Source organism: Peromyscus leucopus, chromosome 7, assembly GCF_004664715.2.
Source record: "Peromyscus leucopus breed LL Stock chromosome 7, UCI_PerLeu_2.1, whole genome shotgun sequence".
Taxonomy (NCBI): Eukaryota; Metazoa; Chordata; class Mammalia; order Rodentia; family Cricetidae; genus Peromyscus; species Peromyscus leucopus.
Window position 1 is genome coordinate 38,180,731 of NC_051069.1, and position 16,805 is coordinate 38,197,535.

Below are 16,805 nucleotides of genomic sequence, written 5' to 3' on the forward strand. Positions count from 1 at the left end.
TCTTAAGCCAAATGGGACTTAATTTCTTAAAATCTACCTAGAGAGAGCTAGGTGGGATAGATTCTTGCTAAGAAGTAAGAGTTAGGCTTTCCAAACATTAAGCTAAACAGGGGCTAACTGGCGGAGGGGAAGAGCCATGTGGGAAGCTCCTCAGATTGTCTTCAGGCTTTGTGTTGGGGAAGAGGTTTCTTTCTACTTCCTCAGCTCTTCCACCCTGTGTGGAAGTTACAAAGGAGACTCATGAGCCCCATTAGGCTTTCTGGCTTGCTGACACCCACACAGCTGCCCAGGCACCACCGTGACTGGTATTCTTCCCAACAGCCTGGCAGAAAGGGCTCTTGGGGTCCTGCACACAGGAACTTCGTTGCCAGTTTGCCATCCTGTCCCTTGCCAGTCGTGTGACCTTCAGGCAAAGCCTCAGTTGTTCTTATTGGCAAATGGGTCTAGTCCTCCCCGCTTCATTCTATTGTTTTGGGGCTAAGAAGAGATGTGCACAAGGCTCAACAAAGGACCTGTCCCCAGACTCAAAGACACCTTTTCACAGCTGGCTGGCCCAGTTGATTCAGTAGTTACAGGTTTCAGGGCTCCACAAAACCTTAGACAGCAGCATCTGGGGGCCATTACTGGTCTGGCTGGTTTTCCCCCTGTTCTTCTCTCCCCAGTCCACCTTTTCAGGGTGAAATCTAAGGCACCAGTAGAGACCTTACTTGTGAAAAGAGTGGTAGGTGACCAAACTGGGGGCCCAGGAAGACAGCAGGGCCAAAGTCATGTGCCTTATTGGTACAGCAAGGCTTAATTTAGGAGGGGTCCCTAATATTTTTATCAGGTTCTCAAACTATATGCGGTGATTAGAATGCTCTGTGTTCTGGAGTAAGACTTTGAAACTTTTCTGTAAAGCCCTTTTTGCTTTGACACGAGATGTTTAGAGCTTCTCTGTCATTCACAAGTAGATTTCCCAGTTCACCAAAGACTAAATATCTTCCCCCTAACTCTACTGCCTCTTATCCCTGGAAACAATGGTTGTGAAGACACATTGAGCAGGCAGCCCCTCACCTTATTCCAGCGAAACCTGCAAGGGACTATGATGGCGAGCCAGTTGAAGGGTAAGGCTTGGGTTTAGGCAAGCCTCACAGAAATCCACTAACAGACTAAATTTACAGGATGGTCACATAATATCTGATGACTTTGGGCAACACCAGTGGCCAATGCTACCAGCAGCTTGGGCCACACAGACCCGGCAAGATTGTGGTATGTCCCTAACAGGGGCCCCTTCCTTCCTTCATCCCACCTCCACAACTTCAATTGATGTTGCATGGGCATAACTCTGAGGGGCAAGTTGACACATTGGAGATTAATAGAACAAGGGTTTCATGGGGCCATCAACACTCCCTCACCATCCATTCTGCAGAGCACAGGACAACCGCTTCTAGCACCCGGCACTGATATCTTGTTTCCTTGCCTGGAAGGACCCCCTACTAAACAGCAGCAGTTGGTGGCAAGTTTCCTCTAACAGTGCCATTAGAATTCAGTATCTCTCCCCAGAGGTGAAAACAGAATTCACCTCAACAGTCTGCTCAGGACATGGGGATAAGGATACCTCCTTGCAGCATGGGAATAGTGCATCAGCATTGACTATTGGATGTGAAGCAGTTGGCGCCCTGGGGAAGGGAGGGTACAGGACTGACCGGAGTGGGGAGTGTGCTGGCTAGGGGAAGGCAGAGCCTCTGTGGCCAGCCCCCTCTTGGAGAAGGACTTCAATACATTCAGGAGAAGCATCAGCCCTCACTGCAGGAAAATGCTGGGGTACTGAGATTGCTCTCTCCCCTTTGTGCTGCTCTTCTAAACCCCTTAGATCATTATTAATTGAACCCACCTAGCTCTAGTCTCCCTGTGCAGGAATTCCTCTGAACAGTCTGCCTTCACAACCCAGTGGGCTCCAGAAAGCAGAGCCCAGCCTCTTCCTGGAAGGGAGAGAAGGCTATTGGAAACGTTGTCTCACCCTCTCCTCCCTTGTTCGAACTCTTTGCCTCCTGCTAGGCTTCCAGGCCCCAGCTTCAGGCCACCCTGCTGTGCTGAAAACCACTGGGCATCCCTCTACGGGCTGCTCTGGGCTCACTCCTGGGCTTTGCAAGCGCGGCTGCTGCCACCATCAGGCTGACTTTGGGACTGCAATCTTCGACGTCCATCTGATTCCCCAAACATTTTGCCAACTGCTGTCTCCACAGTTGCCCCTCACACATGCTTAGCACCCCGTGTAAGAAAATGGCTCCAGAAGCCGGCTTTCTGAAGAGTTACAGTTCAACGAAAACATGGCGTGGACTCCTGCATTTACAACCGAGGCACGGAAATAACGCAAGTCCCACAATATAGGGAACAGAGCCACCGGGGGATTAAGCGGTGGTTTCTCCTTGATCAGCAGGGCAGCAAGCCAGCAGAAGATGGGAATCTTCTTGTATAGCACTCCAATGCAAACTTAACTTTCTGTCCCCCGAACGCTTGCTTGCCCAAAGAGCCAGCTAAACCCCAGTGTGACTCCGAAGCTGTCATAGCTCCCAGCATTGCCAAGGGTGACAGGTGGACTGTCACACTGCACCAGAGTGGAGTCACCTGTGACATTTGCAGGTGACTGACAGAAATGGGCACTGACACGCACGGAAGAGCAGAAGGGCACAATGGTTTCTTGCCGAAGCTCAGGAGTGAGTGGCTTGCCAGGGGATGTTTCTCTTGGCAGTGTCCCTGGTGACCCGGTGAGCATTCAAGGAAGAATGGCTTTAACTAAATGTTAAGCTTCCCGGTGACTACAGCCTGGGTGCCTCAACATCTTTATGTGTACCGACAACCCAGCTTCTGTTTTACCGCTCCCACCCTTTTCATTAGTCGTTATATTTCAGCTGATAGTTTTGCATATTTTCAGAGACTTCTAGGTACCCCACAGTGTGCTAGACCCCAGACTGATAAAAGGTCAGGTATGCTAACCAACCGATTCTGAAAAATCCCGCAGTCCCTTGGTTTACAGCTATGTAAAAGTGGGAATGGGGATGGGCCAGAGACAAAAGGAGTTACACACATAACTTCTTGATTCCTTTTCAGTCCTGCCCCTTCCCAGGCTCCAGTGGCCTTCTGGGTAAAAGGTGAATTTCAGAAATGTGACAGACCAACTCAGCAAGTGTCTGGAATCATAAAGACATAGACCTACAGGACTGGGTCACCTTTCTGAAGGTCGGCTCTGGGCCTCAGCTCCCTGGTCTTCATAAGGAACAGCTAAAATCCTTTTTTTATGCTTGGACATGGGTGATTAGCATGAATTATGTGGACATGCAGGGGATGGAGCTTAGTGGCATAGCATTTGTGTGGTGGGGCTCTGGATTCTATCTCCAGCGCCGAGAGGGGTGGGGGTTGGGGTGGGGGTGGGGTGAGAACATGCTTTTTCTTCCATTCCAGCGACTGATATCTTCAGTCATAGTTTATGTGGGTGACCTAAAGCAGCTGGAAGCCACCAGCTTCTCTGAGAAGCATCAACCCACACAAAACAGTGAGCGGATTTGGAAAGAACTTTGGTCAGACATTACCTCTCTGGGAATCTGAGAGTATCCAACCTGCCTGCATCGGTATTGTGATAAAATGAGGTATTGTTTGTGCAAATTGTGCTTTGCAGTTTCTGAAGATTTGCATAGATGCTAATTATCATAGTTGTCATGATGAAAACAGTTATTGCTACTACTGTTAATCAACAATGGCCAAAGGAATTTGCTGGATACCAAAGAGATCTAGAGCACATGATCTACCTACCAGAGGCACTATCCAAAACAACCAGTTGTTGCTGAGAGGATCCTGGGAACTGTAGAGTTGGATGCCTTGACTTGTCACCTTGTCCATTCTCATCCCCTTTCTTATAAGTTGGCACCTACATTCCTGATGACCTGAATTCTTTCTGAGAACACTTGCAGCAGAGTCTTGCTCAAAAGGCCAGCCTCAGGCAGGACACTCAGATATCTACTGTTTAGCAAATGTCACTAACTACTTCTTGTAGGACATGTGAGGGCTTTGTCCTCCATCGAGCTTCCTGCCAGCTGTCATCAGTTGCTGAAGAGAACAGGCCCCAGAAGACACAGGTAAATCTGATGCTATTCTCTACTCCTGAATGCAAGGTTCCTTGGCAGGAGGCAAGGTTCCTTGTGAGGCATTTCTAACGTCTCAGTAGAGCCATCTATCTTATAATCTCATTTTCTCCAAAACCAGTACAGTTTACTTCCTCTGGAGAACAAGAAAGGCTTTGCCAGAAAAATGTCCCCAGGCATCTTGCTCCCTACCCCCTTTCTGGTTGACTCTTCCTCTCAGTATGGTTATCCCTCTGACCCTGTAGCCTTCAGGTGGCTTCAGAAAGGGTCAGCTACCATTCATTCCTCATGCCATACAATCATCCATGACCCAGGTGTCCTCAGCATTCCATGCCTCCAGGGTTTTGAGTTCTCTTCAACATCCCTTCTCTGACTTCTCTTGCAGTGTGTGTGTGTGTGTGGGGGGGGGTGTTTGTTCACCAGTTAATTAGGTCCCTCATTGTTACTCTATTGCCCACTTTTCCATACCTGAACATACCAGCCATAAAGGAAGAGGAGCTAGAAAGAGGTAACTGTACTCCACTCAATTCTACAAGCTTTCAGCCTCATGTGAAGCATAGAGAATACCAAGAATAACAAGTGACTCCCCAAAGCTCTGATTTGGAGAAGACTATGGACCCTCAGCTACTAATCATCCTTTTAAGATGCTGACTTCCTTCCATCAGTCTACCCTTAAAAAGAGTTATCATGTTATTCACAACTATGAGCCAGCTAGCTTTGCCCTTCCCAAGGTTCCTCTCACACTTCAAACACACCCATTCTAGCCTCTGCTGCTGCTGAGAATGTCACATTCTAGTCTATACAGCTTCTTGTCTGTGCACACTCCCAGGTACAGCCTGGACCACTTGCTTCACACTTTATCCAGAGCACTCCTATGCATCCTTAAAGACCAAATAAATGTGACATCTCCTCTGGACACCCTTTTCTGAAGCCCTGAGCTGTCCCTGCTGTTTTTTGAGCACCATTCTGAGCACCTTTGTGGAAGTGTTGGCTTCCTGTCCAGAAATATGGCTTCACCTATCTCCATAGCAACCTCTGACACCACATCTACCACACAGTAGGCCTGCAACAAGTACTATCCTAGTGGCCAATAGATGAGTTCCATGTCACAAAATACTATTTACTCACAAAATAAGGAGAAATCAACTTTGCCCACTGTGACATCCAACTCTATGACGCTCCTGGGTGGGGGGATGTGGAGGGTGGAAGACATGTGTGCTTATTTTCACTGTAAGGCTAGCCTCTTATTTTTAATTGCCATCATGCCAGCATCAGCTGGGAAGAACCTGAACTTGCAACAGCTGTCCAGTGCTTTTCCTTAAGGAGGCGTACCGCCTAGATTATTCAGCCTGATGTGGCTAAGACAGACAGACTCATGCACACTCTGGTGGTTTTAGTTCCAACCGTTCAAAAGCCAGAATTAGGCAAATTTGCTTGACCTTGCCATTTTTGACATAGGCATGTCTGTGTGTACGTGTGTGGGTGTGGGGGAGGGGTGTAGGGGGGATGGAAAGGCCAGGAGAAACCTCTCAGGGTATGTAGGAAGTGTCTGCGTGGAAAGTCTTAGCCGGTATTCCCAGGAAGGACTTAGATGATTGTCCACCTCCCACTCAGCACAGCCCACATGGGCCCCAACAAAAGAACTACGTGAGGCGCAAGATCCACCCATACTGGCCACTCTACCAGGGCCTAAGCTTGTTACCAAGTATACCCAGAGAATGCTGACATTTATTTAATCCTCATAGTGGTGTTGACTGTGTACTCACTGAAACACTGTATGCTTACGGAAGATATTTGTTTCCAAGCAGCTTATGCTAAATGGCCATGATATAAAGGAAACACTTATCCAATATTGACATTTCCTGACTTCTGGAAGTATACAGCCAGAACACTCTTTTTTTTTTTAACCTCTGGGAGAGGAGAAGGGGGCAAGGATAAGCATGGTGCTTGATGCTAAGCTCTAAAGAGCAGAAAGTGAACGGAAGCTGGTGTCTTCACTAAGCCTTCCTGTGACCCTTTCAGTCTACAGCAGAGTGGGGTTGAGGGTGGGGTGGGGTCAAAGCTCTGTCATGCTGAATGCTGAAGCTCTGGCAGAAAGCGGGGCACATTATCCCGTATGTGCCTAGGAGAGAAGCCATTTAATGATCTAGAAGGTAAGTATAGTCTCATTGGATGAGCACACCTAAATGGGTAAATTCTGATTTCCCCTCAGGAAAAGAAAATGCCGCACAATGGTGTACGGAACGGTGCTCTGTGCCCGTGAAGTCAGCTCTCACTTCATTCCTTTCCCTGGAAATACAGCCCTCTTCTGTTTGCCCGGCAGGTGATAACACAGGCACGGGGCACTGGCTGATACTTTGCTCCTTCTGGCTTGTAGAGAGAAGCGATCGCTCTCTCAACTCCACGGAATGGACAGCCCCCAGCAAAGCAGCCCCAGGCGAACCCAAGGGCTCTGAGGATTCTGGGCTATTCATTGGCTTTGAGGGAACACTGGAGTTCCCAGGGCTGCGAGAACCACCATGGAAGTGAGGATTGCCGCCACGGCGAATCAAGCATGGATCAAGGCGTGTTTGTGATCTCACCCACCTCCTCTTCTGTAGGGTTATAACATGACTAGGAACGGGCACAGGTCACCTTCAGGGCCTCTCTGTCTCTTGAATGCCCCTCACTTTAAAGATATCCGAACTGTTTTTCCAACAAGAAATCATCTCAACATCTTCTAAGGGTAAGGACTGGTTGCAGCTGAGATCATGTGGGTGCCCACCTCACTCTTCCCACCATCCCCATCTCTGTTAAGATCCTAAAAAAAAAAAGTATTCTTGGCCTTTCGCTCCACTCCTCTATCAAAGGCAATTTTATTTTTCTCGTTCCTGTTTCCAAAACAGTTTATCTTTTTTATCTCCTTGGAAGAAAAGTACTCCACAAATCAAAGGTATCATTAGTATTGTTATTATTTTGCTATTGAAATCTCTTGAATTCACTCTGGATTATTCATGTGCTTTTTTTGGGTCTGCAGTATAATACTGCCTAAGTCACCCCCACTGGGCTAAACAAAAATGAAAAATTGCATCTTCAGGCCTAATCCCTGGCTCCACCCCATCTCCTGCTGGCCTTGGCGTCTGCCAACAGAGGCACATGCACCAGGCAGGGCTGCTCCTCGGTGCTATGCCTTGCTCACGGCTGCTATTCTGAGCCAGATCTTCCTTCCTGTACCCATGGCATCCTCTCAGTGCCATGCTCCGATGCCGACCCCACCCACACCCTTGTGCCCCTGGGGAGCTTCTTTTTCATTCTCAGTAGCTCTGAGGGCTCCCTGTTGGGCAGCAGCCACTGAAACCATCCGCACCCCCTACAGGCATGCCCCGTTCCCCACCCCAGAAGGCTTGCCAAAGGAGTGGTCCCACATCCTTGGCACTGGTGCTCTGACTTTCCAAGATAAAAGAAGTGATTCTTCCTCCCCTGGATGTCATGCCGCTGGGGTGCCAGCAGCAGGGGTGGAGGCTCATACTCATCACTTGCCTCATCACACTATGACATTTCTGGGTGAGGACAAGTACTCCTTAGTGTTTGTTCCCTCCCATTTTCCTCTTCTGATCCTCCTCTGCCTGAACCCCCTCCCCCACCTTTATTTTTTGGGGAGGAAGGCCCTCAGACATATTAGTGCTTTTTACCCAATCTCCTCCTCTTCTCTCCTTTCCCCTTGAGAGCTCTTGGCAAAGCTTCTTGTAGCGGCCCCTCTCCTCCATGCTTCCTGTCACCCCCATGGTTCCTACACCATGGCCAGTTCTCCTCACCCACTCTGTTCACCCTCTGTTTGCAGCTCTTCTGTTTCCTTGGAGATTCAGGTTGTCTTACAACTCTGCCATCCAATGGCTACCTGGTTCTTCTGATGTGTCCAGACAACCAAGAGAGCAAGGTCTTTTAAGGAGATGGATCCTAGATTGGTCTTCAGCTGGGGGACATCAACTCACACAGGTAAAATGTGAATTTTCTTTTTACTCTAAGTGTTCAGAACATCAAGGAGCACAGACAAAGGCCAACACACCTCTGGGTCGGGCAGAGTTGGAATCCTGCGGATACCCCATCACTGCGCAGGGCAGGACACTCTGGGAATGCCATTGCATGGGGGAAAACATTTTCCTAGAGCATGTGCAGTGGAAGCCACCGGGTCTCTTCCACGGCATGTTGCCCAAACTGACTGAGAACTTAAGAAGCAAGAGAAGCAGGGAGTCTCAGTCCTGCTGAGACCCTATTCCTTCAAAGTTACCTAAGATGTGCGTATGCAGGGTAGATGGAATGAGGCTGGAAGATGAAGGAGGGCGTAGAAGGAAATAGTTGTGGTGAACTGAAAGGATAACGGGGAAAAATGTAGCAAGTTCTGAGTTTATGGATGACAAGGGAATCAATTCTTCTTCACCCAGGGGCAGAACATACCGTTTCTCTGCAGGAGGTAAATTGTGCTGTGACATTATCCTTCTCTATACAAAGCAAGACCATCCTGACAGCTGAGGGGAGAGGCATCTACAGCAAGAGAGAAACCCACCAACAGCATATGCTGGCAGAGCGGGAACAGAGGACTGACTGTCCCTTTCTACTGCCACCTTAAGAAAGAAATACGTGGCATCAATCTACATAAGAAGCCCAAACTTTAAGAGAAAGAGAAACATTACTGACATTAACTAAATGTTAGTTTCCGCCCTCTCTCAGGGTTGTGGAACACAGTAAAGGTGAATGATAGTTAACAAATGAGGAGGGAAATGATGGTTGAGATGTACTTTACGAATTTACCCACATGCTAATGAAAGTCTCACAACATTGGGGAGCGCTCTGGATCCTGGGAACAAGAGTGTGAGAACCGCATGCCCAGAACTCCAAGAAGACCACATGGGTTCCCACTGGGAGAAGTGCTGGGTAGCAGATGGCTATGTCGTCAGCATGCCAGATAAGGCCGTAAGGAGACCCCTGACTCCTTGTTCTCTCTGAGCGAAGTCCTGACCCTTTATGCACTTCTGCTGGAAAGCATCTAGAAGGCTCAGAGTGTAGGAGGCAGTGTCCAGGAAAGTTGTTCTCTGCATGTCTGTGGGTGCCAATTGTGGTTGCAACCTCACTCACGGGTTAGGAAATCACAGCAGGAGCCATCTAGAACCTCACGGGCCAGTCCTGTCGGAAGGAGAACTGTACTATTTCATAATTTGACCAGGACATGACAGTAGGTGCAGTGTGTCACTAGGAGATATATATTCAGAATCAAACAGGATCTTCTGGGGGAATTTACAATACTCCAAACAATGCTCATGGTTTCGAAAAGTCCATTAGGGCCAGAGAGATGCCTCAGTGGGTAAACATGCTTGCCACCAAGCGTGATGAACTCAGTTTCACCCCCAGGATCTACCTGGTGGAGAGAGAGAACCAGCTCGGCAAGTTGCCCTCTGACCCCTGCACATACACCGCTGTATACCGCTGCCCAAGAGCAGGCACACACAAATAAACAGACAAATGTAATACGGAAGAAAATTTAAATGTTCTGGAATCAAGTCAAAAGATCTTGATATCACATTACAACGAACCAATCAAACATCTTCCCTCTTAACTGCTATGGTGATGCTCCTATAGCCATGATTTCTAGTGTTCAGAGCAGGATACTCAGATTGCCTGCGTCCACTTTATTCTGAGGATCTTCTTGAGGGTGCTTTGGAATTCCGTGGACTACACCCTCACTGTTGGGCATTGCAAGGCAAGCTCAGAAGACCAAGAATAAGGAGATGATACAAATTGCATGGGGCTGTGGTTTCTTTCTACTGCCCTCAGGGCTAAGAATGGACAAAACAAAGCATTTACCCTCAGTAGGTAAATATTTAAAGATTCATATGAGGCAGTCAAGAAATAGCTTGGTCCTGAGAAAGGAATAAGCACAGTAGAAAATACATTCTGTAATGATTCAGACAGGCAGGGAAGCACTTAGACACCATAGGCTTCTCATGCCAATCTGAGGAAGTACTGATCAAGCTTCTAAAAATACAAAAGACTGACAAAAACTTGCCTGAGTTCCATGCAGTTGTGTGTGTGTGTGTGAGTGTGTGTGCTTGTGTGCCTGCGTGTGTGTGCGCGCGCGCACCCGCACATGGTATAAGGTCCCTTCTCTTCTCAAGAATTCTACAGGAAACTTCCCAAGTGAATTAGTTAAGAGGCAAAGGAGAATGGGAGTCGGTGTACGTGTGTATGTGTGTGGAGTGTTCATATGCAAGCATGCATACATCCCAGTGGCACTATAACCAAACGTGTGTCTCTAGATCAGGATTCTGGGATGGCTCTTATTCATCCAGCCTGAAAACTTGTGGAAAGGCTATTATTTATCTTCATGCTGCTATAGGGAGTCCTGGGGAGATGCACACAACCATATGAATGTGAGCATAAACTCATTATAAATCTGCAAAGACAATGCTTTACACATACTTCTAGGGGAAAATGCCTTACATATACTTCTAGGGGGAGGGGTCCCTCGAGTTAAATCGTGAAGGATGACCGCCAAGTTTGACCTGCATGGAAAAAGGGGAAATCTACAGTGACAACAGGGATCAGGGAAAGATTGAAGGAAGCCTGGTTTGACTTATATTTGGCTTCTCCTGATGAGAGAAGCAAGGAATACACGCTGTTTGCTTGCAAAGGCAGCCACCCATGGTGATGTTCTGCTTTCTCGAAAACTTTTACCCTTCATTTAATCAACAGATGGACGTTCTCTGTTGTGGATTTTTCTGAGAGTCCTGTCCCTCCAAGAGCTGGGCTGGCTGGCACAAATGCTGCCTCAGATGGCAGAGGCGGCATTGGCATTCCAAAAGAGTGGGAAGGAACGGGTTTACTTGGCCCCTTCCGTCTCAATTCCACAGGTGACTGTTGATGCCTTTAGCTAAGCAGGCACTCAGGTCTCCTCTCCCTCCACCATGACCAGCCCCATGACTCTCAGTGCCCAGGAGCCCAGAGGTAGCAAAGTTCTTTCTGGAGAGTCCACCTGCTAGGCTGCAGAAAGGAAGCAATCAGCACCAGGGGCGAAATTCCATTTCCTACACAGAATCCAGTGCTCAGTAGGATTCAGAATTCAGCCTTGCTCAGGGAAACGGGTGACATTCAATGAAACTCTTTGCAAGCTTTCTTTCCCCAGTCACGGCAAATACCCGCCCTAGTACGTTCCGTAATCGCATCCCTTTCTGCAACTGTGCAAACCTCGCACATTTGCTTTAAACACACTCGGGCAAGTTAGACCTATTGGAGCTGAAATCTCCACCTACGCCAGGCTCCCTTTCTCCAACCTGGCTGTGAAGGCGAGCAGGCTCCTAGAAGTTCCGAATGGCCTAGCCACAGGATACTACCTAATTAACATACCGGGTGCATAAAGAACTCATCTGCATCGGAGAGTTTGAGTTGGACATGGACAAGAGAGAGGAGAAAAGTGCAGCCTCCTCGGTCCTCCCAGCCCCTTCCTTCGGTAGGGAAACCAACAGTACCATTTTGTTGCATTTTCAAAAGCAAAGAAGCGACGTTACAGACTGCCTCTGGGCCGGCTCGGAGACCCGCAGCCAGTGCGAGCTCCGGAGCCTGCCCACCTCCCAGCCCTCAGCCTCCCGCGCCCTCCGCCGCCGCCGACTTTGCTCCAACTCCGGCGCGCCCTGTTCCTACCTTGACTGAAGAGGAAGAAGCAGAGGAAGAGCAAATCCAGCTGGAAAGGTCTCATTCCTCAGCGCGCGGGCAGCCGGCGGGGCAACTTGGGCGTGCAGTTAGTTCTCTGAATTCAAGCGCGGCGGCTGGGCTCGCGGTGCTCAGCCTCCGCCGCCGGTCCTCCCGGGTTCGCGCCGACCATCTATCTGTCCGTCCGTCCGTCCGTCCCTTCTCCGGTCCTCTTCGGTCTCGTCGTGTCTCCGGGTATCTGCAGGCAGTCGAAACCAAATGCTTGTTCTCAGCCGCCTCGGGAAGCCAAGATCCTCAGCAATGTCCCCACTCGGAGCAGATCCATTCTCTGGCTCTTGGCATCCCAGGCACACGGCTTCCTCTGGCGGGCTCCTCCCACAGAGAGCGAGCGAGCGAGCGAGTGACGAGTGACAGAAGGGCTCCTTTCACAGAAGCTGGGGCGGGGGGAAGAGGGAGGGGAAACAGGTCATAATTAAAGAGGAAACACTTTGCAAAGGGGAACGCTTTGCAAAACGAGAGGGTTGCAGAAAGCCCGTGCTTTCCTTCTTTTCCCTAAACAGGGGATTTTCAGCTTTTGTTACCATATTGACCAGAACGCATAGTGAGCACCGAGAGGAGCTGTGACTTTTTGTTCACACGATGTAATGTTGTTAAACGGGAGTGAAGTTACCAATGATTAGACTCATGCACATGCATCAAAATGTGCCTGCCTTGCTGTTGCTCTAGGGACTGGCAACTTGGCTAAAGGGGAGTAGGGAGAGGCCAGGAGGGGTACATCTTTCCCCAGAAAGGACTTGGCCAAGGTGTGTGCCAGGAGGCTAGGGAGTTGAAGAGCTAAGCATGCTTTGCATCTGGGGGACTTTCCTGGTGTGTGTGTGTGTGTGTGTGTGTGTGTGTGTGTGTGTGTGTGTGTGTTTAGTGGTGGTAGTGGTGTGTGTGTGGGGGGGGGGCGGGAATTGGTAAGCTCTAAGTGTTTGGATCTTAGTTTGCTTTGCATTGCTCCTAGACAACAAAATGCAGGAGCAAGAGCAAACGCAGGCAGGTTTGTGACAGATACCTATTTATTATTATTATCCCAGTCTGTGCCTTTCCTAACAAGGACAGGGAGCAGTCCGTCTTTGCATTTGGAGCCTCTCCCCTAATGAGCACTCCATCACTCTAAGCATGCCTTTTCTCCAAAAGGTGCTGTGAGTCTGATTGCGAAGGAGAGGCCAAGGTCACAGGCAACCGTTTCTTGAGAACCTGCAAGTCTTTTACCTGTCATGAAACCCACACTCAACTCAAACTCCATTTCCTCCAGGATATCGACATGAATTTATCTAGGGCTGTTTACTTGATAGACATTTAGGCATGCCTAGAATAAGCAGGCCATGGGGGGAAGTAAAATAGCCCATGCCTCCAGGAGCTTATAATCCGAAGTGGAAGTGGAGTGCACACAAGGCACAGACCATAAGTATCTTACAAAGCAGCACATAAAAATATGTAGTGTTATATAGAGTGGATGAAGGGGGACTGAAGGCAGAGAGGAAAATGAGAGATGCTCTCTCAATGTGTGCCATTCAACATTCAATTATAAAATCAATCATTACTTTCTGCAGTCCTTGGACCTTAGGGAGTCCTTTTAGGAATCTCTTACCCTTCCATCTGTATTACAGATATGGGGGTGCGGGGTGCGGCTGGGGGAGCTTTACTGACAGCAAGGCACATTCCAACTCGGAGTTTCCATGTGGATGTTAACTCAAAAACACATATCTTAGAATTTATGAACAACAAAGAAAGAAGCGGGGACACAGGCATAAAGTTTGTACTGGTAGGGGCCGACACCTGGTAGTTGACATAGGAGATCTATAAATTAGTAGGTGTAAGCTTTGTTGACTTTTCCATTCTTAACGTAATAGTTTATTTAACCACATCTCTTAGAGGTCGTTAAACATATCAAAGGGAAATCTCTAAGAAAGCTGGTGTGTGTGTGTGTGTGTGTGTGTGTGTGTGTGTATGTGTACACATGTGCGTGTGCGTGGGGGGGTAGGTGGTGGGGAGGATGCTGAATAACAGGAGCAACACCATCAGCTAAATTAGCAAGGCACAGAAGCAACATTAGCATGGCCTTGGTCCATTAGCTTGGCACGAGAGATAATGCAATAAAACACAAGAGGTAAGTCAGAAACACACAAAAGATGAATAATAGTCCCAAGCAGTATATGAAGGGTGAAAACTTGGTATGTATAGTAGTCGGTTTCCACTAAATATTCAGGGCCAGGGGAGATGAAAGGTCTGCGTCCCACTTCAAAGGCCAAACCATGCAGCGAACGAAGCTGTTAGGATGTAGAAGGAATGTACCTACCCAGGCAGCATCTGATATTTTAACTAAAGATTTATCCTCTCAGCTGTTGGTTAATTTTCATTGCAAGCTTCTAAATGGCCCGCGGCCCAGGTTTGCTCAATTCAGCCCCTCTGGGGGAAATATTACAAAAACAGGGTCATGGGGCCGGGGAAGTGTGCAATACACGGCAGGTCATCAGACACACAGAGCAGTGTGTGCACACCACACTGGCAAGGAAGGACTCACACTGGAAGTGGGAGTCCAAGGTTGGGAGGACCATGTTTTGCTTTCGCGCAAGTCCCCAAGATCCGCCTCATGATCCCCAAGCTGGTTCCGGACCTCCCCTTTTCCCAGCCGGTCGGGTCTGTGCACCTCCCTCTCCCGCTTCACTCCCTCCTGAAGCCTCCGGTCTCCCGCAGATAGAAAAAAGGCTTGGATTAAGTAATGAGCTGCCTGCCTCTAAAAGGACCAGGAGGCGTTTCAACCCTGAGTGCCGGAAAACCAACGGCAATCTTCCGCGGCCACCACGTGGGGCAGAGAGAACGCAAGCGGTACCTGCAGGACCCACAGGCTGCCGGGCTCTGGCGCCGGCCCCGACGGCGGCCCCACCATCTCCGCCTACGCGGGCTGGCGGCCTCACCTCCTCCCGGGGCTCGGTTAACCTCCGGGCGCTGCAGAATGGCCTGCTCGCAGTTCGCTGCGAGGGAGGAGGGAGGCAGGCAGCGAGAGGACGGCTCCACCTGATGGAGAAGCGTGGAGAGTCCTTAGACTCAGAGTGCGGGTCCACGGGAGTCAGGGAGAATGAGCACCAATCCCTGCAGGCAACCTCACCATCTGAGGGGGTGACACGCAGGAGATGGGGTCTCAGAGCACACAGCCTAAGGAGCTAGTAGCTATCAAGAGACAGCAGAAAACCAGCAACTTGGGAAGCTGCCCAAATTCAGCTTTCAATGCACATGCATACTCCAGGTCTCCTTGGCATCCACTGTGCAAGGCTCGGTCCCTCACCAGCAGGTGGCACCCTCTCCAGCCTTTCTTCTCCAGGCTTATAGCCTTGGAGGGGGACTTCATTAGACCCCGACCCTTTCCCCAGACCTTTAGGGCCAAACGCTGTCATTTGAAGCCCCCACCCACCCCACCACCTCCACTTACTCTCCTGCAAGGCAAGGCAAGCAGGCGGGAGGAGATCTCCCCGAGAGGCCCACGCAGCTGAGTGCCCACAGAGAATCATATCTAGCCTTTGGTGGTGCTAATTGCTGCCCGCTGCCCAAGAAGTTGCAGAAGGACCAAGTCCCACCGGATAGCTTCCAATTCCTGCTCTTTGGCAGTGAGCATGTCCTCAGGTTTTTTTTTTTTTTTTCAGAAATTAAAGGAGAGTACTACTGTCCTGAGCAGTCTGGCCGTCAAGCACACCCTACAGATACAGGCTTATTCTGGCCCCAGTGCTCACCTTTCAATGACTTCCGTGGCTCTCAGTCCACTACCAATAACATTTATGATTGCCTGGTTTTTCTGCAAAGGCTCGTTTGGAGTTTTTAAGGACGTTAAGAAAGAATAAACCAATCCCTCTTCTTGGAAAGTTTGTCCTTTACTTGGGGGAGAGAGATACATAGGTGCACATCCACGGAAAACCATACAACACCTCACTGGCTTTTTAATCAGACAGGAATTGCCCTGAAGGTCCTCTATCACAGACCATCCTTTCTAGATGGGATCGCCTAAGGCCTTGCAGGAAGCCGCTGAACTGAAGACTGCCAGGACAGGACATCTAGCCCAGAGCCTCTGCTCTTCTGTCCTTCTGGCTCCCAAACAGCACACACTGTCTTGATATGCCCATGTGTACCCTTAGGACCCCCTAAGGGGAAGGAGTGGCTTCTTTATGAGTCGACAGTCAGCACTGGCACAGAATTCCCAGCTTATGAGTTCTTTGTGGTAGTTGTGCAGATACATTATAAATCACATCCTCCTTTTGATTTTTACACGTTCTGCCTGTTCTGGTGGAAACCTTCTTGCCTAGAGAGTTAACACATTTTGAATTGGTCCCTACTGGGAGTTCAGAGCAAGCTGACTCTCCATGCCTAGTGAAGTTAATAAGGGCTGGAAACTGCATACACTCCCAGAAACCAAATGGTTTGCAGAGGCCCTCTCTGGGTGGCAGCCATCTGACCCGGGCAGGGACAATCTTCTAGCCTATTTCTTTTTCATTTCTCTGAGCCCCATTTTTTGCTCACATCAATGTAGGTGGATTATAAGACCTTAACCCCTGTTCACTGTGGTTGGTCTCTCTGTTTGCAATGGAACTGGCCTGAAGAACCAGGTGTTCAGCTTTGTAGAGTATCTTCCAGAGCGCAGGGTGTCTACCTCCCTGATTCATCCAGGATTAGGTCCAGGTGGGCGGGTCATGGTCTACCTCTGGCACAGCCTCTAGCCTGGACACTGCTAACTGCTGTACATATTTGATGAACGTGGGTATGTCTCCTTCATTTTTAAAATGACTTGTCTGAGCCCACAGATCTTTGAGATCCTCCTCAAACCTAAAACCCTTCTGTTTTTGAGAAGCCACAGTTCTCGGCAGAGAGATTTACAGCAGTCTCTCGAATGCTATCAGCATTAGGGTAGGCTCTTTTCAGGGGTCCATCCCTGAGAAATCAGCAGCAACCGTGAAGTCTGTTGGGACCCTCTGA

At 49.2% G+C, this 16,805-nt stretch overlaps 1 protein-coding gene across 3 annotated transcripts in view; it reads right to left on the reverse strand.

Annotated features, from left to right (window-relative positions):
• Kirrel3 (kirre like nephrin family adhesion molecule 3) overlaps positions 1 to 12,521 on the reverse strand; it is a 559,151-nt gene extending 546,630 nt beyond the window's left edge. Inside the window, exon 1 of one of the 3 annotated variants that reach the window (XM_037207646.1) lies at positions 11,790 to 12,521. In XM_037207646.1, coding sequence (XP_037063541.1) covers positions 11,790 to 11,844 — 55 coding nt within the window. In that variant the 5' untranslated portion in view covers positions 11,845 to 12,521. The remainder of the gene's footprint in view (positions 1 to 11,789) is intronic. The other 2 variants (XM_037207647.1, XM_028879069.2) reach the window with 2 other exon arrangements.
• Positions 12,522 to 16,805: the final 4,284 nt, after the last annotated feature.